Below are 25,622 nucleotides of genomic sequence, written 5' to 3' on the forward strand. Positions count from 1 at the left end.
TTACAGAGGGTGGGATCTATATGTTAAGCATTGCAGCTATTCCTTGTGAAATGCTGGCAAGGCTGTACAGTTTCTGTGTTTAAGTTAGTCATAAGCAGCCTATGATGATGCGGCAGGTTTCTTTAACAGCAGCATTCACTTGAAAGTGGATCTGTATCACACCAGATATGCATATTCAATAACAGAATATCATAGTGCTACTGAAGATATCTGAAGAGTTTTTAGCAGTGCTGCTTAAACGCTACCTCTCAGCTTCTACATGGCATTTTTTCAAGCTGCTGTTTTGTGCTTGGTGTTTGAGAACTGTTTCTTCTACTCAAGAACTGAACTAGGCTCACTCTGAGGTATCACAGAATAGTACAGTGTTCTAATGGAACACATCCTCAGGTGATTTGAGGCTATTTATGTGCTTTTATGCTTCAGTATAAAAAATTAGATCTGAATCTAGCTAGGGTGTTTGTAATCATTTAATTATATATTTGCACTAGTAAGGATAATGGAAATCGAATAGTCTTCGTGATGTATGTACTGTGTGTCAAATGTAAATTTTGGTTATACAGTCGGAACATGTATAACATGATATGATCATGACTGTAGTGTACAGTGTATTGAGATAAATTGTGTATAGGTATAGTTAAATTTCACTGTTACTCTTTTGAATTTAATCATCTTGTAACAGTGTCAACATACTTGAAAAAAACACTAACCACAATGACAACAGCCGCACAGCTAGAAAGTCATCTGTGTAATGAGGGGGAAAAATATATTCTACCTGTCTGGTTGTGGAGTATTATTACTCTGACGTTTTTCTATCATATAAAAAAAGACTGAATGAGCCTCTCATTTTATTTCATTTAACTGATGAAATGTTATCTCAGATTAAAAAAGAAACAAACTGGGCATCAGTGACATACATACAGTAAATCATTTGATGAAGAATATAAGCTAAATATACTGATGAGCCAAAACATTATGACCACTGCCAACCGCTAGGTTGTATGCTGCCTGGTGGTGCTGAGGGCATGTGATGTGATAAGAGAAGTATGTGAGTGGAGCTAAGATGAATGGGGAATCATTCTAGTGACAATAGTGACACAAATACGGAAATTCGCTGACTTAAGTGACTTTGGAAAAAGCCAGGTTGTTGTGGCCCAGTGCCTGGGATTGAGGATCTTGGAAATGCCAAAGCTGGATGGCTGTTTGTATGCTACTGTCCTGAGCATCTATGGAAAGTGGTTGAAGAATGCTGAAACCATGAAAGATGACAAGAAGTTGGACATCTATACCTCATCAATGTAGGGATTGGGAGCTTGCCCTCTTTTTGAAGCAGGGTAGGGGGTGATCTGTGGCAGATCTGATGGCAGAGTACATTGCTGTCACAGGGACAAGTGTTTTGGAGCACACAGTTGAGCAAAAAGTGTGGAAGATGGTGTTCTGCAGCAGAGGACCCCTAGATGTTCCCATGTTGGCTGGGACTGCTGACCCAGCAGTTTGGCCCCTGCCCCAACCAGCCAACCCTGTTGACCCAACAACATTGTCAGGTATGATTACAATGGGCACTGGATCATTGAAATTGGACCATGGATCAATGAAATTATGTTGCCTGGTCAGATGAATACCATTTATTGTTGAACCAGATTGATGGCCATGTCCAGATATGCTGTCATCCTGGCGAATGGCTGCTCGAAACACACAGCTACATTCACCTGGGCTCCCATGGGACTTGTGGTAGTAATCAAAGGCACCATGACAGTAGTGGACTACGTGAACATTATTAAGGACCACCTGGAACTCTTTATGCTTGACATCTTCCTCAACAGCTATGGCATCTTCCAGCAGGATAACTGTTCATGTCAAAAGGCCAAAACCGTGCTGCAATGGTTTGAGGAGCATGATAGTGACCTCACATTGATGTCTTGTCCGTCAAATTCGGCATATCTGAAGCCGATGAAACCCAGCTGGGATGCTATCAGGCACCAGCTCCACACCCACAAATCAAGCACCCATAAATCACTGGATGTGTGTGACCTGTGTGTAGGCATCTGGTGCCATAAACCTCTGGAAACCTATCAAGTACTTGTTGAGTCTAAGGCATGCAGAATCACTGCTGAATTGCATTCAGAGGTTGATCAATGCGCTATTAAGTGGGTGGTCATATTGTTTTGACTCCTCGGTGTATTTATTGCCATCACCTAAAAACGAGCATTAGAAGTTAAGTGATACTACCTGTTTACTTGCTGAGTGGATAAAAAAAGTGGATGTCCGGGGCGGGTCTGTATCAATCAGAATATCTGATATAGTCACCAAAATGCTGCTACTGGTTATATATTAGCTTAATTTCTATCCCAGTTTTAATTTAATATAACGGCAATAATTTTCACTACTTAGTGAATCAGAAAAAGAGCCAAATAATTTGTATTATTTTAAAAATGACGCTTTAGATATTATATCTAATAATTAAGTAATACTTGTCAGTACTACTACTACTACTACTACTACTACTACTACTATTATTACTACAGAGAGATGGAACCCTCAAAATCATCATCTTCTCCTCCCAGCGGGAAGGGTGTACTGCCTGGGAGTATTCACACCCATTCATCCAAAAGAATGAGAGGGGCTAGTCCTCCTGATAATAAGAATACTTTGGACTGCAGTAACAGGGCTCATGGAGTCATGAATAATAATGTGTTTTTGGTGATAAAGAGGAAGCGGGGAACAGTTTAGAAACTGCCCCCTTTTAGATCCATAAGGGTTTGGAAGGCCTTGCAGGAACATTAAAATATATAAAACAATTGCATAATGGCTCATTGTTGGTCAAAACTAACAGGTCAAAGCAGGTAGACCTTAAGAAATCGCAGAAAGTGGGTGACTATGATATCACTGTTGAGATGCATACCTCTATCAACTCCTGTAAGGGCGTTTTTGCATGCTTGAGATATCATGGACATGGACATAGCAGAACTGAAGCAAGAATGGGCATCCCAGGGAGTGGTCAATGTGGAGCAATAAAATACGCAGGAATAATACAGCTACTGAAAAGACTGCCACTTTTGTTATCACATTCAATTCTCCGACGCTGCCTGAACATCTTGTGGCAGTGTTCCTTCAACTTAATGTTCAGCCTTACATTCCAAACCGTATGCAGTGCTATTAATGCCAGCACTTCAGCCATACAGCCATGAGTTGTGGAGCAGGTGAAACGATATGCGAGAACTGCGGAAAAGTCACTCATGATGCTGAGACTGACTGACTGCGTGTCTCGGGTGATCTGCATCAACTGCTCTGGGAACCACCCAGTCTTGAGCTGAGACTGCCCTGTTTTTGCTGAAGAATGCAAAATACACGAGATAAAAGTGACCAAGTGGATCCCCTATGCTGAAGCCAAAAAACAATATAAAGCGACAAAACCCCCTATCTTTGTCACTTCATATTCTACAGTGATGCAGAAACCTATTCCCAAGGCGCACACTTCGACACAGATGACCCGTAGTGTGCCTGTATCCACCACAGGCACCAGTACTTGCACATGTACATGTCAAGGGAAAAAGAGTAAGGACAAAGAAATCCAGGTAGCTGCACCAGGAAAGACCAACAACAGTTCCACATCAAGCACCCAGAAGACACAAGAAAACAGTGTGCCTCTCAGTGCTCTCGAAGGGACAGGGTGCAGGGAAAGGCTCACGATTTTTGAGTCAAAAACTGTCCCAAGTGCTGTCAGACATCATCCTTTCCCGTCTGACTGATTAGAAGGATATCATGGATTTGGATGCCTTGGATCCAGTCAGCCCCTCCACTCCCCCTCTCTCTTAAAGTGCTTCACGTCCCTGATGCAAAGATAGGGGTAAAGTAAAACCGCACTAATGACATGGCTTCCACACTACAGTGGAACATGAATGGGTTCAGGATTCGTGTGGAGGAACTGAAACTTGTAACACAGGTACGTACCTTGTGCTTTTGATTACAAGAAACACATTTTAAAGATATAGATGTCCCTGTGCTACAGGGATATACGCTGTACCGCAGTGATGACATATAGGGGGAAACGGCCAAGGGAGATGTCGCAGTGTTTGTCACTAATGCGCACCACTCCTCTGCTCTCCCCTTGGCTACTGACCTACAAGCAGGTGCAGTTCAAATTCATGTGTCAAAGGATCACCGTTTGCTCACTGTATTTACCTCCACAAGATGCACTAGACTCTGAGGCTCTCACGGATCTTATTGCACAACTCCTGCGACCACTCCTCCTCCCTGGGAGACTTCAATGCCCATCATGTCCTGTGAGGCTGGACCAATGTTTGCCCTTGGGGTTGCGTTTTTGGAGGGCCTCATCATGTCTCACAAGCTATGCATCCTCAACATAAGTACACACACACACATTTCTCCAGTGCTACTGGGTCATTCTCAGCCATTGACCTCTCTTTCTGTTCTCCCGTGCTTGCTGACTCTGTTCAGTGGGAGGACATTGATGACCTTCCTTCTAGTGACCACTTCCCTCTGTGTTCGAACACTGCAACAGCACCCAAGGATGGATGGATCGCATGACACAAGTGATCCATCGTGCCGCTGGCTCTCCATCCCACAGTCCTCAGGTAATCTTAGGAGGAAACCGATAGCATGGTGGACAGATGAGTGCCATTCCATGATCTGGAAAAGGCAATCAGTAGCTTGGTGGACAGATGAGTGCCATTCTGTGATCTGGGAAAGGCATGCAGCTCTTCGACATTTTAAATGCCGACCGAAAGCAGAAACCTTAGGACCTTTCGAGTCACGAGGGCCAAGGCTCAACACATCATTAGGGAGAGTAAAAAAAGGTCATGGGAAGCGTTCCTGGACTCTATCAATCATTCCACTTCATCTATAGAAGTATGGGAAGCCATCGGAGGATTTCCGGTAAATGCAGTTGTTTACCGATATTAGCAGTGCTGAAACATGAGTGCCTCCAAACAACACCCAGACATTGGCCAAACATTTTGCACGAACTACTGCCAATGCAAGCCAGGATCAGGTATTTCGTCACTGTAGAGAGTGAAAAGTTGGACTTCAGGTACAACAGTTCTGAGGCCTACAACTCCCATTTCTCCATCTGAGAGTCGAATCGCCACTGACCGAGATTCATGACACTGTACCCGGTCATGACCAAATTGGGTACTACATGCTTCGACATTTGTCAGTGGCATCAAAGGAAACTCTCCTCAAATGTTTGAATCTAATATGGCGGGCAGACAGGCAACTTCCCCAACTCCCCCCTGCGGGTTCTGGCGTTAGAATAGGCCCAAGGTATTACTGCCTGTCGTAAGAGGGGACTAAAAGGAGTGTCTCATGTTTTGGACTTCGTGTTATGGTCCCCTGTGGGGTTTGACGTCCATATTTCAAAATCTTCCTGGAGAGCGAGCCAATAGGGGAAGGCCACCTTACATGGTGCATTGTGTCCATCGTGCGCTGTGACCTTTCACATCCTACATCGATGTGGATCTGCACTTCTGCTCATTTTCCAGCTGTCAGGCTTGGTCACCCTCCATCCACTGTGCAGTATTGGTTTTTGCACTGACGGTGGTAAGGGACTTGTTTGCACCTGATATCCAGCAAAGTAACCAGTCCATTGTGGTGGGGCTGCCATGTACCCTGTTTGTTGTAGCCTCCTGACCACACAGGGATTGCTCTACTGATGCCTGTGCCTTTAACTCCCCACATATGCCAAGGGGTAGATGCCCATCCCCATTGGGCAATCAGGACTCCCGGCAATGGCCATCCTGCCAGGTGGCCTTTGCTGTGGCTGGGTGGTGCCCGTGGAGAGAGCCCCTGGTTGGAGTGGGTGGCATCAGGATGGATGACATACGATGAAGCGTAGTGCATCATCTCTTGCTGGTGGTCAAACACCAGCAGTTTCTAAGCATTCAGGGGCTCAATTCAACACACAGAAGTACAACCCCAAATCGTGCCCCTCCCTGGCCACACCATGGGAGGAACATCAGGCTAAGGATGGCAGTAGCTCTTGTTCGTCCCGGTAGCTTGTATGTTTGGGAGGTGATGGGGAATCTTTCATGATGATGAAGCCTCAGTTTTTTGTTGAGCACTTACAGGGCAAGTTTGGGGAGGTGGAGGGATTCTCCAAATTGAGATCTGGCTCAGTCTTGATCAAAACAGCATCCTCTGCCCAGTCACGGGCGTTAATCGCTTGTGACAAGCTGCGGGATGTTTTTGTAACCATCATGCCCCATAAGAGCTTAAATATGGTCCAGTGTATCATATTTCACAGGGACCTTCTTTTGCAATCTGACGATGAGCTGCGTGCCAATTTAGAGCGGCGAGGTGTTCATTTCATTCAGTATGTCCGCCAGGGTCCGAGGAATAATCAGGTTGCCACCGGTGCCTTCATCTTGGCCTTCAAGGGTGATACACTCCTGGAAATGGAAAAAAGAACACATTGACACCGGTGTGTCAGACCCACCATACTTGCTCCGGACACTGCGAGAGGGCTGTACAAGCAACGATCACACGCACGGCACAGCAGACACACCAGGAACTGCGGTGTTGGCCGTCGAATGGCGCTAGCTGCGCAGCATTTGTGCACCGCCGCCGTCAGTGTCAGCCAGTTTGCCGTGGCATACGGAGCTCCATCGCAATCTTTAACACTGGTAGCATGCCGCGACAGCGTGGACGTTAACCGTACGTGCAGTTGACGGACTTTGAGCGAGGGCGTATAGTGGGCATGCGGGAGGCCGGGTGGACGTACCGCCGAATTGCTCAACACGTGGGGCGTGAGGTCTCCACAGTACATCGATGTTGTCGCCACTGGTCGGCGGAAGGTGCACATGACCGTCGACCTGGGACCGGACCGCAGCGACGCACGGATGCACGCCAAGACCGTAGGATCCTACGCAGTGCCGTAGGGGACCGCACCGCCACTTCCCAGCAAATTAGGGACACTGTTGCTCCTGGGGTATCGGCGAGGACCATTCGCAACAGTCTCCATGAAGCTGGGCTACGGTCCCGCACACCGTTAGGCCGTCTTCCGCTTACGCCCCAACATCGTGCAGCCCGCCTCCAGTGGTGTCGCGAGAGGCGTGAATGGAGGGACGAATGGAGACGTGTCGTCTTCAGCGGTGAGAGTCGCTTCTGCCTTGGTGCCAATGATGGTCGTATGCGTGTTTGGCGCCGTGCAGGTGAGCGCCACAATCAGGACTGCATACGGCCGAGGCACACAGGGCCAACACCCGGCATCATGGTGTGGGGAGCGATCTCCTACACTGGCCGTACACCACTGGTGATCGTCGAGGGGACACTGAATAGTGCACGGTACATCCAAACCGTCATCGAACCCATCGTTCTACCATTCCTAGACCGGCAAGGGAACTTGCTGTTCCAACAGGACAATGCACGTCCGCATGTATCCCGTGCCACCCAACGTGCTCTAGAAGGTGTAAGTCAACTACCCTGGCCAGCAAGATCTCCGGATCTGTCCCCCATTGAGCATGTTTGGGACTGGATGAAGCATCGTCTCACGCGGTCTGCACGTCCAGCACGAACGCTGGTCCAACTGAGGCGCCAGGTGGAAATGGCATGGCAAGCCATTCCACAGGACTACATCCAGCATCTCTACGATCGTCTCCATGGGAGAATAGCAGCCTGCATTGCTGCGAAAGGTGGATATACACTGTACTAGTGCCGACATTGTGCATGCTCTGTTGCCTGTGTCTATGTGCCTGTGGTTCTGTCGGTGTGATCATGTGATGTATCTGACCCCAGGAATGTGTCAATAAAGTTTCCCCTTCCTGGGACAATGAATTCACGGTGTTCTTATTTCAATTTCCAGGAGTGTACATTACCCAAGAAGGTCGAGGTGATGGCCTGGCGCTGTGATGTAAAGCCCTATATCCCTCCCCCAATATGGTGCTTCAAATGCTGGAAGTTCAGCCATATGTCTTCCCACTGTACCCTCAGCATCACATGTCGAGATTGTGGACGCTCATCACATCCCAATATTCCATGTGCCCCGCCTCCCACCTGTGTCAACTGCGGAGAGCACCATTCACCTTGCTCGCCAGACTGCAGTATTCTCCAGAAAGAAAGGAAAATTATGGAGTACAAGACACCACCGCTACAACAGTTCTAGTCCCATCAGCTCCGCCAGCCCCAGTCACCTCTCAGAGCCAGAAGACTGCACCTGCCCCCTTGATGGTGGGGGCACTTCCCTCTCTGTTGCTCCTGCACCACCTACTTCAGGAGCAACACTCCCCCCCCCCCCACCCCCCCCCACCCCTCGATCACCATTGGTGACATCCATCCCCACTTCTAAGCCGGAGAAGCGTACAACTTCTTCTGCTCATCTCTCTAGGATGGGGTCCCTATGGTCACTCCCTTCCCATGTTTCTGCTAGTGGGAAAGATGACACCCACCAGTGGTTGAAGAGCCCAAAAGCAGCTGGGCCTAGGGCTTCATGCTCGTCTTCAGTCCCAGAGAGTGAAGTCCTCCCAACCAGGGAAACCCAAGGAACAGCGAGAGAGATCCAAAAAGATTCCCAAGCCCAAGGGAATTGTGGTGGCACCCACACCACCGCTACCTACAAGCTCTGCATCTGAGGATGAGGTGGAGGTTCTGGCATCCGCTGAGGTCATAGATCTCGCCCGACACTCACACACAATGGATATAGACTGCTCAGGCAATAAGTCGGTGGTAGCAGGTGACCCTGAGGTGTAAAGTGCCTCATTGAATGTTCATGCCTTCCCAGTCTCATGACGACGTTGTCCTCCAGTGGAATTGCGGTGGTTTTTTCCACCACCTGTCTGAGCTACGCCAACTGTTAAGCTATACACCTGCATTCTGCATTTACCTCCAGGAAACCTGGTTCCCGGCAATGCGGACCCCTGGCCTCCACGGCTTTAAGGGATATTACAGGAACCATAGCAACTATAATCAAGTATGAGGTGGAGTTTGCGTTTGTGTCCAAACTCAGTCTTTAGTGAATCTGTGGCTGTCAGAATAAGGATGATGCTTCCTGTCTGCAATGTATATCTTCCTCCAGGTGGTGCAGTACCCCTGGATGTATTCGCTGCACTGATTGAACAACTCCCTAAACCTTTCCTACTTTTGGGAGATTTTAATGCCTATAACCCCTTGTGGGGTGTCAGCGTGCTTACTGGCCGAGGCAGAGATGTCGAAACTTTCCTGCCTCAGTTTGACCTCTGCCTCTTAAATACTGGGGCTGGCACACATTTCAGTGTGGCTCATGGTAGTTACTCGACCATTGATTTATCAATTTGCAGCCCAGAACTTTCCCATCTATCCAGTGGAGAGTAGGATGGATGGATGGATATGGTGTTATGGGCGCTCAACAGTGTAGTCTTTAGCGCCCGCGCTGGAGAGTACATGATAACCTGTGTGGTAGTGACCACTTCCCCATCTTCCTGTCACTGTCCCGGCGCCATTCCCCCGGACGTCTACCAAGATGGGCTGTAAGGAAGGCAGACTGGGAAACTTTCACCTCTGCTGTCACCGTTCAATCTCCCCCACACAGTAACATTGATGTTATGGTTGAGCAGGTGACTACAGAAATCATTTCTGCAGCAGAAAATGTGATCCCTTGCTCTTTAGGGTGCCCTTGGCGAAAGGCAGTCCCATGGTGGTTGCCGTAAGTTGCTGAAGCATTTAAGGAGTGTCGACCAGCTCTACAGTGGCATAAGCAGCACCCTTCCCTGGAGCACTTGATATCCTTTAAACAGCTCAGTGCCCGCATTCGCCAACTTATCAAACGATGGAAGCAGTAGTGTTGGGAGAGAGACGTCTCGACCATTTGGTGCCATATGTCACTTTCCCAAGCCTAGGCAAAGATCAAACATGTTTTCAGGTACCAGACCCCAACAGGTGTTAACGATGTTAACATAAATGGCGCGTTATCTACTGATGCAAATGCAATTACCGAGCACTTTGCTGAGCACTTTTTGCTGAGCACTATTCTCAAGCCTCTGCATCGGAGAATTACCCCCCAGCCTTTCACATTCTCAAACGGCGGCTGAAGGGGAAAGTCCTCTCATTCACTACACGCCGCAGTGAATCCTATAATGCCCCATTTACAGAGTGGGAGCTCCTCAGTGCCCTCCTTTCACATTGCCCTGACACAGCTCCTGGGCCAGATCGAATCCACAGTCAGATGATTAAACATCTCTCATCTGACTGCAAGCGACATCTCCTTGTTATCTTCAACCAGATCTGGTGCGATGGCGTCTTCCATTGCAATGGTGAGAGAGCACCATCATTCCGGTGCTCAAACCCGGTAAAAACCTGCTTGATGTGGATAGCTACCGGCCCATCAGTTTCACCAACTTTCTTTGTAAGCTACTGGAACATATGGTGTGTTGGTGGTTGGGTTGGGTCCTGTAGTCACATGGTCTACTGGCTCCATGTCAGGGTGGCTTCCGCCAGGGTTGCTCTACCACTGATGATCTTCTGTCCCTTGAGTCTGCCATCTGGACAGTCTTTTCCAGACGCCACACCTGGTTGCAGTCTATTTTGATTTATGGAAAGCGTATGACACGACATGAAGACATCATATCCTTGCCAAATTATACGGGTGGGGAGTCCGAGGCCCGCTCCAAATTTTTACTCAAAATTTCCTGTTGCTCCATATATTCTGTGTCCACGTTGGTGCCTCCCTTAGTTCCCCCCATATTCAGGACAATTGGGTCCCGCAGGGTTCTGTATTGAGTGTATTTCTATTTTTAGTGGCCATTAACGGTCTAGCAGCAGCTGTCGGGCCGCCTGTCTCACCTCCTCTGTACGCAGATGACTTCTGAATTTTGTACTGCTACACCAGTACTGGTGTTGCTGAGTGGCACCTACAGGGAGCCATCCATAAGGCGCAGTCATGGGCCCTAGCCCACGTTTTCCAGTTTTTGGCTGCAAAGTCGAGTGTTGTGCACTTCTGTCGGCGTTGTACCATTCATCCAGAACCAGAATTTTAACCTAATGATGTTGCACTCACTGCAGTGGAGACATATCGATTCTTAGGTCTGCTTTTCGATTCCCGATTGACTTGGCTTCCTCACCTTCGTCAGCTTAAGCGGAAGTGCTGGCAGCACCTCAGTGCCCTCCACTGCCTGAGCAACACCAACTGGGGTGCAGATCGCTCTACGCTGCTGCTGCTCTACAGAGCCCTTGTTCAATCCCGCCTTAACTATGGGAGTCTGGTTTATGTCCGGCAGTGCCCTCAGCGTTATGTTTACTCAACCCAGTGCGCCACTCTGGCGTTCGCCTAGCGACAGGAGTCATCCTTTGGTAGTGGCGATCCTAGAGTCCGTCTCTGCCTTGGAACGTCATTCAGTGGTGTTCATCTGGACCCCAGGTAATGTTGGAATCCCAGGCAATGAACTTGCCGACAGGCTGGTCAAACAGGCTATGCGGAAACCGCTTATGGAGATTGGTTTCTCTGCAACTGACCTGCGTTCAGTACTATGGCGCAGGGTTTTGCGTCTTCGGGAGATAGAATGGCATAACCGCAGTTTGCAAGCAAACTGTGTGCCATTAAGGAGACTACAAATGTGTGGAAGACCTCCACATGGGCTTCTCCTAGAGACTCTGTGGTTCTCTGTCAGCTCCGCATTGGCCACACTTGGGGGGACACATGGCTACCTCCTGTGCCGTGATGACGCACCTCAGTGTTGGTGTGACACCTGGCTGACAATGGCCCATATCTTGGTGAGCTGTCCTCCTTTGGTTGCCCTGCGACAGACTCTTCATTTACCGGACTCTTTGATATTAATTTTAGCTGACGATGCGTCATCGGCTACTTTAGTTTTAAATTTTATACGTGACAGTGGGTTTTATCATTCTATATAAGTTTAGTGCATGTCCTTTGTCCCTTTGTGTTCTCGACTCTAATGCTCTTAGGCTAGATGTTTCAGTGTGTCACAGAGTGGCTGGCTTTTCCTTTTTATTCTCGTAGTTGGCCAGCCACGGTTATCTGCTCTCTTGTTCTTATCTCTTCTACCTGTTTCTTCTGTTTCTTGCTTCTCTCTGTGGTTTTCTTTTCCAGTTTTGTCCATAGTAGTGTTGGTTGTCCTTTGTCATTCTTCTGGCTCTTCCTTTCTCATGTTATGGTGCTTTACATCTCATTTATTTTCTTCTTTCCCTTGTGTATTTATTTTACTGGGAACAAGGGACAAATAACCTCGCAGTTTGGTCTCTTCGTCCCCCTCCCCCCCCCCCCTCCCCCACCCTCACCCCAACCCCTCTTTTAAACCAATCAACCTTCCCCAACTCATGGAGGGAGGCAATTTGGATCCATCTCCTCAAACCAGAAGAGGACTGCACGTGTCCCAGTAGTTACCAGAGTATCGCCTTAACGAGCTGCGTAGGGAAGACCCTGGAGCAAATGGTTAACCATTGTCTGGTCGGGTTGTTAGAGACCAGGCAACTCCTTAGCCTCTCTCAGTGTGGATTCCGAAGATTTCAGTCCACTATCGACAATCTGACCCTTCTAGAGGTGGCTATTCACCATGCTTTCCTCTGTAAGCATTACTGTGTCGGCATATTCTTCGATATCAGTGAGGCATGCGATACTACTTGGAGACACTGTATTCTCCCACAACTGCATCAATGGGGCTTTCGTGGTCACATCCCCATCTTCAAATGGTCTTTCCTGTCTCAGCGTTTTTTTAGGACACGAGTTGGTGACACGCTGTCTGATCAATTTGAGCAGGAGAATGGTGTTCCTCAGGGCAGTGTTTTAAGTGTTACCCTCTTTGCCATAGCCATCAACAGCAACTCATCTATGGTGAGGAGTCCTGTACAGTGCCCTTTATTTGTAGACGATTTTGCTGTTTTCTGTTCCTCCTCCACTGAGAGTGCGGAGGCTAGAGGAGTGGTCTGCAAAGATGGGTATCCAGTTTTTTGCTGATAAATGTGTGTGAGTTCATTTTAATTGTTCTTGTTGTCTTTTTAATTTGCCTGCCTTGAATATGAGGGAGACTATCCTACATTTTAGAGACACAGTGCGGTTTCTGGGCTTAATTTTTTACTCCCGGTTATCATGGTTACAACACCTGTGACTGGAAAGCCAGAATCCTGAAGGTACTGAACATCATCAAGTGCCTTAGCCACAGGTCTTGGGCAGTGGACAGGGTGTGTCTCCTTGATACATGTGGAACATGCTCTATTCTATTACAGTGATGATCCAAAAGATTACAACCATGTACTCAGTAGCTTCTTCGTTCTTCTTTGGAATGAAATACGTCACTGATTCTGCATATCAGGGATCTGACAGTTTGTTGGTAGGTTCATGGAGGTATGTTGCACCAGATTTGTAGGCAAAGGTCATGTAATTCGCATATGTAAGAGGCCACTGATTTGTGTACGCATTGGTGCAGCCCGATAACGACCCACATCAGTTCCATAAGATTTACATCAGGCAAATTTGGTCCCCAAGACATCAACATGAGTTTACTTTAATGCTCCTCAAACCACTGTAGTAGAATTATGGCTCCCAGAGATGGACAATTATACGGCTGAAAAATGACATCACTGTGGGGGAAGACATCAAGCATGAAGGTCTGCAGGTAGTTGCAGCTGACAGCATGTCTTTGATTACTAACACAGGTCCCATACTGGCATAAGAGAATGTCTCCCACAGCATAATACTGCTCCCACCAGCCTGTGTCTGTGTCATGCTGCACTTTTTGAGCTGCTGTTCATCTTGGTGGTGGTCTTTGTGGAGATGGCCATGGACCTGTAGTAGCAAAAATGTGAGTCACTGTAAAAGCCAACACATTTTCATTGATTGACAGGGTATTCCCAATGGTCCCATGCCAACTGCAATCATAATTGACGATGTCTTTTGTTCAGCATGTGAACACATAGGTGTGGTCTGTTGCAGAGCTCCATGTTGAACAATGTATGATGAATGGTTTGCTCTGAAACACTTGTGTGTGCAATAGCATTGTGCTCTTTTGGCAGAGATGCCACAGGTCACCATATATCCTACTTTACAGAGCAGGGAAGCCTCCAAACTCTACGTTCTGTGAAGAGTCACGGATGTTGAACCGTATAGTGCCTAGTGGTAGTTTGTGTCATTCTACCTCTTGCCATAGATGGTCACGACATTTGCACATGAAAATTTGAGATACTCACTCACAGGCTCTGTGTAATAATTATCTACTCTTTGTCAAAGCTGCTTCTCTCAATGGATTTTCCTATTTGGAGCCCATATCTTTGCTGACGTGATACCCCATCTATTTAGGTTTTCTGTGATTTCCATAAATCGCACCAGGCAAATTCCGGGATGGTTCCTTTCAAAGGGTGCGGCCGACTTCCTTCCCCGTCCTTCCCTAATCTGATGAGACCAGAGACCATTGACCTCGCTGTTTGGTCTCTTCTCCCAACCCCCCCCCCCCCTCCCCCCCCATAATTTTGCTACTGCATTGCGTGCCAATGACACCACCAGGTGGCATCCAACATTGCTGTGGACATTGGTCATAATTCAGAATGAAATTTTCACTCTGCTGCATAGTGTGCACTGATATGAAACTTTCTGGCAGGTTTAAACTGTGTTCTGGACTGAGACTCGAACTCAGGACCTTTGCCTTTCACAGGCAAGTGCTTTACCAACTGAGCTACCCAAGAACGACTGACAGCCCATCCTCACAGCTCCAATTCCACCAGTACTTCATCTTCTACCTTCCAAACTTCACAGAAGCTCTCTTGCAAAACTTGTAGGACAAGCACTCCTGGAATAAAGGATATTGTGGAGATATAGCTTTGCCACAGCCTGGGGGATGTTTAGAGAGTAAAATTTTCACTCTGCATTGGAGTGTGCGCTGATATGAAACTTCCTGACAGATTAAAACTGTGTGCTGGACAGAGACTCGAACTCGAGATCTTTGCCTTTTGTGAGCAAGTACTCTACCATCTGAGCTAACCAAGCATGATTCACTCAAGTTTCGCAGGAGTGCTTCTCTGAAGTTTGGAAGGTAGGAGACAAGGTACTGGCGGAGCTGGAGCTGTGAAGGTGGGTCGTGAATTGTGCTTGGGTAGCTCAGTTGGTAGAGCACTTGTCCACGAAAGGCAAAGGTCCTGAGTTTGAGTCTCAGCCTGGCACAATTTTTAATCTGCCAGGAAGTTCCAGTGGTCATAATGTTTTGGCATATCAGTGTATAAACTGAAGTGGCAGCAGTGGTTGATGTGCATTAAGATTTAAATCCTTGTCATTATGTGTGGATACATGATAAATATGACTATACAATTCTTCACAAATTATCTTCAGGTGCTTGATGAATTTCATAAAACTCAGTATTGCTTTGTTTCAGAAATCTGGTTGTCCAGCTGTAGTTAGTGCTTCAAGCAGTGTTACTGAAGGAGATCAGTGGGTAACTGCTGCTCTCGACAATGTGCAGGGGCAGGTAAATATATTTTATGTTTGGATTGGAAAAGCAGTTGCTGTTATATTACAATATGCAAAAACGTACAGGTACGACAGTAGGTTGACGTAAATGGCCATATCGTTTGATTGCATTGTCTTGAAAGTGTAAATTTTTCACACTACTAAGGGATTATTCACCTTAGTGTGTGATGTAAATTTAAACTTGATACCTTTACCTATTCCTGAGAAGAAGGGGTCCTAACAGTCTGGCGGACACACAGATAGGAAGACATACATCAAAGTGGACCTATAACAGGGTGTATACGCCCCAAAACAAGTGGGAAATCAGGGAAAAAACCTGGAATTGTCTCATCTAGGAGAAAAGCGGGGAAACCCATGAATTTTTTAGAATTCTAACAATTTTTCATTGTTTTAGTTTTGAGTTAAATTTTTGTAATTTTGAGAGGTAACAACTGATACTGTAACAAAGAATTTTAATTTAGCCCACTACTGCAGAATAATCATGCGGGATTAAAACATAAAGGAGAGAAAAACACCAATATAAAACTTTTACAAAGAAAATGTGCCTTTTACAACAACAAAACACAGTGTGCAAACAAGCATCCACCAACAGCAAAATGTGTCAAAGGCTTTAGGGTAAAGACTATGCAATACTTCATAACAGCAAACTGCTTTCACTGAGCATGGTGTGACAACTGTTTAAATTGGGTTCACTTGAGCAGTTGCCCACGGCCTCATATGTATCTGCTGAGCTGTAGTTGCATATGAGCTGCACCTTCTTCCAATTCTTGTTACTTGGAGTGTGGCTATTAGCTGTATGAGCAGTAACAGCAGGTAGCCAGATGCTGCTCAGAAAAAATTTACTGATGTGCTCAAGCTGCCAGGTTCACTCATGCACGGAGCAGTCATTACAGTGTGGAGTAGTCTCCATGTGGCCGTAGTTTGTGTTTTGTGGGTTTGCTGTTCTCTCTTCATGTTCAGCTCTCACATCAAATGAAAATAAAATGGATATCTGTGGCTGGGAGCTACCAAATGAATTAAAATACATTCACATAATTACAGAAGACTTAAATATGTTATTAGTTTCAGTTTTGTGATTCTTTTTTATTTCCATGTTATTGGTAATCAAGCATTAATTGCTTTGCAGAACAATGAAGTTATTTTTGTAAGTTTACTAAAGAAATTTGGCTTTTATTAATATTTTTCACAAAGGTAATCAGTTTATTGGAAATGAAGTGTTCCATTATATACTATTACCTAATTTCAACTGTTCACTGAATTTTAAGTGCACATTTTCATCTTCAGGCACGAGTGGCATTATGCCATAATAAAGAACCAAGTATTAGATTATACAGTAGTGGCACTCCCCAAGAAAACTGGCTTCCCAAAAACCACACTGAAAAGCTTTGCAGAATTTTACATATCTTCTTTCCGTGAAACACTGTTTTTAAATCAGAAGACATGTTTCAAGACTTCTCTGGTACCTCGCCTGGGCTTGATGTTATTTCTTAATTTGTGTTGTTTGCATCTTAAATCTGCAGAACACCATTTTTGAATAATAAATAATAACTCACCACAAGGGTAACACAAGCAAAAAAAAAAAAAAAAAAAAAAAAAAAAAAAAAAAAAAAAAAAAAAAAAAACCATCATGAACTTTTCCTGTCTATGTTCACACTACTGAACAATGATGTTGGTATTGACTATGAATAAATCACATTTGCTATGCTCTGTCATTTGCTGGTGAGATAACATGTCTGACAGAAGTGTGTCGCAATCTCGATTTCAGTGCGTCGCAAACTAATATGCTGTGTTTGGTGAAATTCGTATGTATACTTTCGTAATACAAAAATACGCAACGTACATGTTGCTATGCATCAAATATCTTTCCAAAATGCATTATTTTTTTTGCTGGGTTTCTTGTCCTAAAGTGCCAGGATGTTCTATACTGGCGTATAAAATCTTTACGATTCACAGGATTGAAAAGTTTTACAGTTCTGAGGGAAAGTATACTGTCACGTAACATGAAGAAATGTGTTTTTACCAGTGAAAATTTGTATTTTCACCAGGGAAAAAGTGTATTTTTAACTGGAAAATCTGGGAAAATCCAGAAAAGTTCATTCCTTGTCCGCGTACGCACCCTGTATGAAATTTGCTTTTGCTGATTGAGGTACTGAACCCTAAAAAGGGTTATGAACTAAACATATGCACTGTAAAAGAAGAGTCAGAAGAAAATGGAAGAAGTTGACTGGAACATCAACAAACAATTGCTAATGAAAAATTACCAGTAAAAATAAAGAAATGTGATCAAGAAGGAAAATGAGACCCTGGAAGACTGAGGAAGAAATGGGAACCATAGCTTGTAGTACATAGCCTAAAATGGAAAGTAGAGAAGAGATGTGGAAGTAGAAGACAAAGAAGTAGTAATTCAACATTTTTGAGTCATCAGTTTTCTGACTGGTTTGAAGCGGCATGCCATGAATTCCTCTCCGTGCCAACCTCTTCATCTCAGAGTAGCACTTGCAACCTATTTACTCAATTATTTGCTGGATGTATTCCACTCCCTGTCTTCCTCTACAGCTTCCTTTAGTACCATGGAAGTCATTCTCTGATGTGTTAACAGATATCCTATCATCCTGTTGCTTCTTCTTGTCAGTGTTTTCCACATGCTTCTTTCCTCTCCGATACTGCGAAGAACCTTCTCATTTTTTACCTTATCAATCCATCTAATTTTCAACATTCGTCTGTAGCACCACATCTCAAATATTTCAATTCTCTTCTGTTCTGGTTTTCCCATGGTCCATGTTTCACAACTGTACAATGCAGTGCTCAGAAATTTCTTCCTCAAATTATGGCCTGTGCTTGATAGTAGTAGACTTTTCTTGGCCAGGAATATCCTTTGTGCCAGTACTAGTCTGCTTTTGATGTCCTCCTTGCTTCATCTGTGACTGGTTATTTTGCTGCCTAGGTAGCAGAATTCCTTAACTTCATCAACTTCATGACCATCAATCCTAATGTTAAGTTTCTCGCTGTTCTCATTTCTGCTACTTCTCATTAGATTGTTCATTCCATTCAGCAGATCATGTAATTCTTTTTCACTTTCACTCAGGATAGCAATGTCTTCAGCAAATCATATCATTGATATCCTTTCACCTAGAATTTCAATCCTAGTCCTCAACCTTTCTTTTATTTCCATAATTGCTTCTTTGATGTATAGATTGGTGAAAAACTACGTCCCTGTCTTACACCCTTTTTAATCCTAGCACTTAGTTCTTGGTTGTCCTTTCTTGTTATTCCCCCATGGCTCTTATACATATTGTATATTACCCATCTCCCCTATAGCTTATCCCTATTTTTCTCAGAATTTCCAACATATTGCACCATTTTACGTTGTCGAACACGTTTTTCAGGTCGACAGATCCTGTGAATGTGTCTTCATTTTTCTTAAGTTGTGCTTCCATTATCAGCCACAACGCCAGAATTGCCTCTCTGGTGCCTTTACCTTTCCTATAGCCAAACTGATGGTCATGTAAAGCACCATTCTTCTTTATATTATCCTTGTCAGCACCTAGGATGCATGAGCTGTTAAGCTGATTGTGTGATAATTCTCACACTTGCCAACTCTTGCAGTCTTTGGAATTGTGTGGATGATATTTTTCTGAAAGTCATAGGGTATGTCGCCAGACCCATATATTCTACACACAAACATGAATAGATGTTTTGTTGTCACTTCCTCCAATGATTTTAGAAATTCTGATGGAATGTTATCTATCGCTTCTGCTTCTCCTTTCTACCTACGAATCCTCAGTTATTTGTTGAACATCTTGAGGATAAGTTTGGGGAAGTGACAGTGCTGTTCAAGATGAGAAGCAGTGCAGTCTTGATTCAGACAGCATCCCCGGCCCAATCCCAGGCATTACTCGCTTGTGACTGGCTGGGTGATATTCCTGTTTCCATCAGTCCCCATAAAAGCCTCAACATGGTCCAGGGGATTATTTTCCATCGCATCCTCCTCTTGCAGTCTGACGATGAGCTCCACGCCAATCTAGAATGGCAGGGTGTTCATTTCATCCAGTGCGTTTACAGGGGACCCAAAGACAACAGGGTTGCTACTGGTGCCTTCATCTTTGCCTGTGAGGGTGATCAATGCCTGAAAAGGTGAAGGTGGTGGTTTATCGCTGTGATGTTAAACCATACTTCCCTCCCCCTATGCGGTGCTTTAAGTGCTGGGAATTCAGGCACATGTCTTTCCACTGCACTTCCAGCACCCCATGTCGAGACTGCAGGCGTCCACTTCATCCAAATACTCAATGTGCACCTCCTCCCCCCTTGTATCAACTGTGGAGAGCAGCACTCCCCCTGCTTGCCAGACTGCACAGTATTGCAAAAGGAACGGAACATCATGGAGTACAAGACCCTGGACTGGTTGACTTACCAAGAGGCTAAACATAAATTTGAAAGATAACACCCCATTTGGTTGATGTCCACATATGCTGCAGCTACAGTACCATTGCTGTCACAAGTACCAGTTGTGCCACACTCTGTGCCCCGAACAGTGGGCCCTCCAGACCTCCATAATACATCCGCCCACTTGGTGGTAAGGGGAAAATCTCCTTCCATTGCTCCTTCTTGAGCAAGCCCCCCTCTCCCCTCCACAAAACACAGGGGACATCGGTCCCCTCCCACCAGCCAAAGAAGCAACAGCCTCCTCCGGCTCCTCTCGTGTGGAAGGGGTCCTTTGAGACCCACTCTCCGAAGCTCTCTGTTAATGCCACAGCGGACGCTCGCTAGTGACTAAAGAAGTCAAATGCTGCTGGACAAAGAGCTTCATTGTCTTCCTCCATGCCTGAAGCTACTTCGGAGAAGTCCTCCCAGCAAACCCCTAAAGAGAAGCGAGGGAGCAAGCAAACAAAGAAGTCAGCTAAGAAAAAGGACCCTCCAGTGGCCCCAACACCACCACTCCCTACCAATTTTGCACCTGAGGATGAGGTGGAGATCTTAGCGTCCCCTGAGGACCTGCATCTCAGTGATGCCTCATCCACAATAGGAATGGAGACAAATACTCAGTTGGTGGCAGCAGGTGGCTCTGAGACATAACCTGCCTCCTTGCCTGCTTTGTGCCTTCCCAGCCTCACGATAACGTCATCCTCCAGTGGAACTGCTTCGGTTTTTTCCACAACCTGGCTGAGCTATGGCAGCTGTTAAGATTTACACCTGCTTTCTGCATTGCTCTTCAGGAAACCTGGTTCCCGGCAATGCGGACCTTTGCCCTCCGTGGCTATTGGAGACATTAATAGAACCGTAACGACTATAATAGTGTGTCAGATGGAGTTTGTGTCTATGTCCTGAACTCAGTATGCAGTGAACTTGTGCCCCATCAAACCCCTCTTGAAGCTGTGGCTGTTAGGATAAGGACGATGCAGGAAATAACTGTCTGCAACGTATACCTTCCTCCAGATGGTGCAGTACCCCTGAACATGTTGACTGCACTGATTCATCAACTCCCTAAACCTTTCCTACTTTTGAGAGATTTTAATGCCCATAACCCCTTGCGGGTTGCCACCGTGCTTATTGGCCGAGGTAGGGATGTCAAAACTTTCCTGTCTAAACTCGACCTCTGCCTCTTAAATACCCCCCCCCCCCCCCCCCCCACACACACACACACACACACACTCGTGGTCGTGGCATTTACTCGGCCATTGATTTATCAATTGGCAGCCCAGGTCTTCTCCCATCTATCCACTGGAGAGCCCATGATGACTTGTTTGGTAGTGACCACTTCCCCATCTTCCTGTCACTCCCCCAGCGCCATTCTCCTGGATGTCTACCAAGATGGGCTTTAAGCAAGGCAGACTGGGAAGCTTTCACCTCTGCTGTCACCGTTTGAATCTCCCCCCACATGGTACCATCGATGTGGTAGTTGAGTGGGTCACTAGAACGATCATTTCTGTGGCGGAAAATATGATCCTTTGTTTTTTGTGGTGCCCCGGCAAAATCCAGTTCCTCGGTAGTAGCTGGAAATTGCTGAGGTCATTAAAAAGCATCAGCGTGCTCTACAGCAACATATGCGGCACCCTTCCCTAGAGTACTTAATAGCTTTTTGACAGCTCTGTGCCCGCGTCTGCCAGCTTCTAAAAAGACAGAAACAGGAATGTTGGGAGAGGTCCGTCTCGACAATTGGGTGCCATATGTCTCCTTCCCAAGTCTGGACAAAGATAAGATATGTTTGTGGGTATCAGACCCTGAAAGGTGTCATGGGCATTAACATCAGCGGTGTGTTATCTACCAACACAAACGCAATTGCCGAGCACTTTACTGATCACTATGCTCGAGCCTCTGCGTCAGAGAATTACCCCCAGCATTTTGCACCCTCAAACAGCAGATGGAAAGGAAAGCTCTCTTGTTCACTGAATGTCACAGTGAATGCTGTAATGCTCCATTTACAGAGTGGGAGCTCCTTAGCGTCCTTGCACAGTGCCTTGACACAGCTCCTGGGCCAGGTTGGATCCACAGTCAGATGATCAAACATCTCTCGTCCGAATACAAGCGACATCTCCTTGTCATCTTCAACCAGATCTGGTGCGATGGCGTCATTCCATTGCGATGGCAAGAGAGCACCATCATTCCGGTGCTCAAACCCGGTAAAAACCTGCTTGATGTGGATAGCTACCGGCCCATCAGTCTCACCAACTTTCTTTGTAAGCTACTGGAACATATGGTGTGTCAGCGGTTGGGTTGGGTCCTGTAGTCACATGGTCTACTGCCTCCATGTCAGGGTGGCCTCCGCCATGGTTGCTCAACCAATGATGATCTTCTGTCCCTCGAATCTGCCATCCGGACAGTCTTTTGCAAATGCCAACATTTGGCTGCCGTCTTTTTTGATTTACGAAAAGCTTACGACACGAGCTGTTGACATCATATCCTTTCTACATTATATGAGTGGGATATCTGGGGCCCATTCCCAATTTTTATCCAAAATTTCCTATCGCTCTGTACTTTCTGTGTCCAAGTTGGTGCCTCCCATAGTTCCCCCATATCCAGGAGAATGGGGTCCCGCAGGGCTCTGTATTGAGTGTATCTCTATTTTTAGTGGTCATTAACGGTCTAGCGGCAGCTGTTGGGCCGTCCGTCTCACCTTCTCTGTATGCAGACGACTTCTGCATTTCGTACTGCTACACCAGTACTGGTGTTGCTGAGCGGTGCCTACAGGGAGCCATCCACAAGGCACAGTCATAGGCTGTAGCCCACGTCTTCCAGTTTCCAGGCACGAAGTCGTGTTTCATGCTCTTCTCTTGGCATTGCACCATTAATCTGGAACCAGAACTTTACCTTAATGATGATCCACTCACTCTAGTGGAGACATATCAATTCTTAGGACTGGTTTCCGAAGCCCGATTGACATTGCTTCCTCATCTTATTCAGCTGAAGGAGAAGTGCTGGCAGCACCTTAATGCCCTCTGCTGCCTGAGCAACACCAACTGGGGTGCAGATTGCTCTACGCTGCTACAGTTCTACAGAGCCCTTGTTCAATCCTGCCTTGACTATGGAAGCCTGGTTTATGTTTTGGCAGGACCCTCAGCATTGCATTTACTCTCCCCTGTGCACCACTGTGGCATTTGACTGGCAATGGGAGATTTTAGCATATCTCCAGTGACCAGTGTTCTGGTGGAGGCCGGAGTCCCTCCATTGAAGGTTAGGCTTGCACAACTGCTGTCACCAGTTACGTTGCACACATTTGTACGAGGGCAGTTCAATAAGTAATGCAACAATTTTTTTTTTCTGAAACAGGGGTTGTTTTATTCAGCATTGAAATACACCAGGTTATTCCCCAATCTTTTAGCTACACAACACTATTTTTCAACGTAATCTCCATTCAATGCTACGGCCTTACGCCACCTTGAAATGAGGGCCTGTATGCCTGCACGGTAACATTCCACTGGTCGATGTCGGAGCCAACGTCGTACTGCATCAATAACTTCTTCATCATCCGCGTAGTGCCTCCCACGGATTGCGTCCTTCATTGGGCCAAACATATGGAAATCCGACGGTGCGAGATCGGGGCTGTAGGGTGCATGAGGAAGAACAGTCCACTGAAGTTTTGTGAGCTCCTCTCGGGTGCGAAGACTTGTGTGAGGTCTTGCGTTGTCATGAAGAAGGAGAAGTTCGTTCAGATTTTTGTGCCTACGAACACGCTGAAGTCGTTTCTTCAATTTCTGAAGAGTAGCACAATACACTTCAGAGTTGATCGTTTGACCACGGGGAAGGACATCGAACAGAATAACCCCTTCAGCGTCCCAGAAGACTGTAACCGTGACTTTACCGGCTGAGGGTATGGCTTTAAACTTTTTCTTGGTAGGGGAGTGGGTGTGGCGCCACTCCATTGATTGCCGTTTTGTTTCAGGTTCGAAGTGATGAACCCATGTTTCATCGCCTGTAACAATCTTTGACAAGAAATTGTCACCCTCAGCCACATGACGAGCAAGCAATTCCGCACAGATGGTTCTCCTTTGCTCTTTATGGTGTTCGGTTAGACAACGAGGGACCCAGCGGGAACAAACCTTTGAATATCCCAATTGGTGAACAATTGTGACAGCACTACCAACAGAGATGTCAAGTTGAGCACTGATTTGTTTGATGGTGATCCGTCGATCATCTCGAACGAGTGTGTTCGCACGCTCCGCCATTACAGGAGTCACAGCTGTGCACGGCCGGCCCGCATGCGGGAGATCAGGCAGTCTTGCTTGACCTTGCGGCGATGATGACACACGCTTTGCCCAACGACTCACCGTGCTTTTGTCCACTGCCAGATCACCGTAACCGAGCGAGGTGGCGCAGTGGTTAGACACTGGACTCGCATTCGGAAGGACGACGGTTCAATCCCGCGTCCGGCCATCCTGATTTAGGTTTTCCGTGATTTTCCTAAATCACTCCAGGCAAATGCCAGGATGGTTCCTCTGAAAGGGCACGGCCGACTTCCTTCCCCATCCTTCCCTAATCCGATGAGGCCGATGACCACGCTGTCTGGTCTCCTTCCCCAAACCAACCAACCAACCAACCAACCAGATCACCGTAGACATTCTGCAAGCGCCTATGAATATCTGAGATGCCCTGGTTTTCTGCCAAAAGAAACTCGATCACTGTCCGTTGTTTGCAACGGACATCCGTTACAGACGCCATTTTAACAGCTCCGTACAGCGCTGCCACCCATCGGATGTCAATGAAACTATACGAGACGAAGCGGGAATGTTTGAAAATATTCCACAAGAAATTTCCGGTTTTTTCAACCAAAATTGGCCGAGAAAAAAAATGTGTTGCGTTACTTATTGAACTACCCTCGTAGTTCTCCTGAGCATCCGAATTACCGTCTCCTTTTCCCACCCACGACGGTTCATCTCGCGCAACGGAGGCCCAGTACAGGGCATATGATAGGGGTTCACGTCCGATCTCTTCTGTCCACCTATACTCGAGGTCCATTCACGTACAACTCCATGGTGTATACCTAGGCTGAAGCTTTGCTTGGACCTTTCCCCATGGTCCTAAGGACTCGGTTAACCCCGTGGCTCTCCTCTTGATTCTTAACATGTGCCAAGACCATGGAGTGAAGTGCTTTGCACCAATGGCAAGAGGGCTGATGGTCATATTGGCTTCGCGTATGTTCGTGGAGGACATATTGAACAGCACTCTTTGCCAGATGGCTGCAGTGTTTTCACTACCGAACTGGCAGCCATTTCTCGTGCTCTGGAGCCCATCAGCTCTTGCTCTGGCGAGTCTAATCAGAACGAGGGATGGATGACCTAGCAGTGTGGTCCCTCCCCCCTCTTTTGAACCAACCAACCATTTAAGAGTGAGATTCCCATTGCACTCTTAATTTTACCACCCTTTCTTTTAATTTTGCCAAAGGTTGTTTTGACTTTCCTATATACTGAGTCATTCCTTCCGACAATCACTTATTTTTCTATTTCTTAACATTTTTCATGCTGCCATTTCATGTTAGCTTCCCTGCACTTCCTATTTATTTCATTCCTCAGTGAGCTGTGTTTCTGTATCCCAGAATTTCCCTGTACATATTTGTACTTCCTCCTTTCATCGATCAACTACAGTATTTCTTCTGTTACCCATTGTTTCTTTACAGTTACCTTCTTTGTGCATATGTTTTTCTTTCCAAATTCTGTGACTGCCCTTTTTGGAGATGTCCATTCCTCTTCAACTGTACTGCCTACTGCGCTATTCCTTATTGCTGTATCTATTGCCT

At 46.3% G+C, this 25,622-nt stretch overlaps 1 protein-coding gene across 1 annotated transcript in view; it reads left to right on the forward strand.

The window, feature by feature from the left end:
- Positions 1 to 25,622, forward strand: part of LOC124554842 — a 511,599-nt gene that overhangs the window by 277,589 nt on the left and 208,388 nt on the right. The window contains exon 19 of the mRNA XM_047128504.1: positions 15,300 to 15,392. Coding sequence (XP_046984460.1) covers positions 15,300 to 15,392 — 93 coding nt within the window. The remainder of the gene's footprint in view (positions 1 to 15,299; positions 15,393 to 25,622) is intronic.

The sequence above is a fragment of the Schistocerca americana genome, chromosome X (genome assembly GCF_021461395.2).
Source record: "Schistocerca americana isolate TAMUIC-IGC-003095 chromosome X, iqSchAmer2.1, whole genome shotgun sequence".
In the NCBI taxonomy this organism is placed as follows: domain Eukaryota; kingdom Metazoa; phylum Arthropoda; class Insecta; order Orthoptera; family Acrididae; genus Schistocerca; species Schistocerca americana.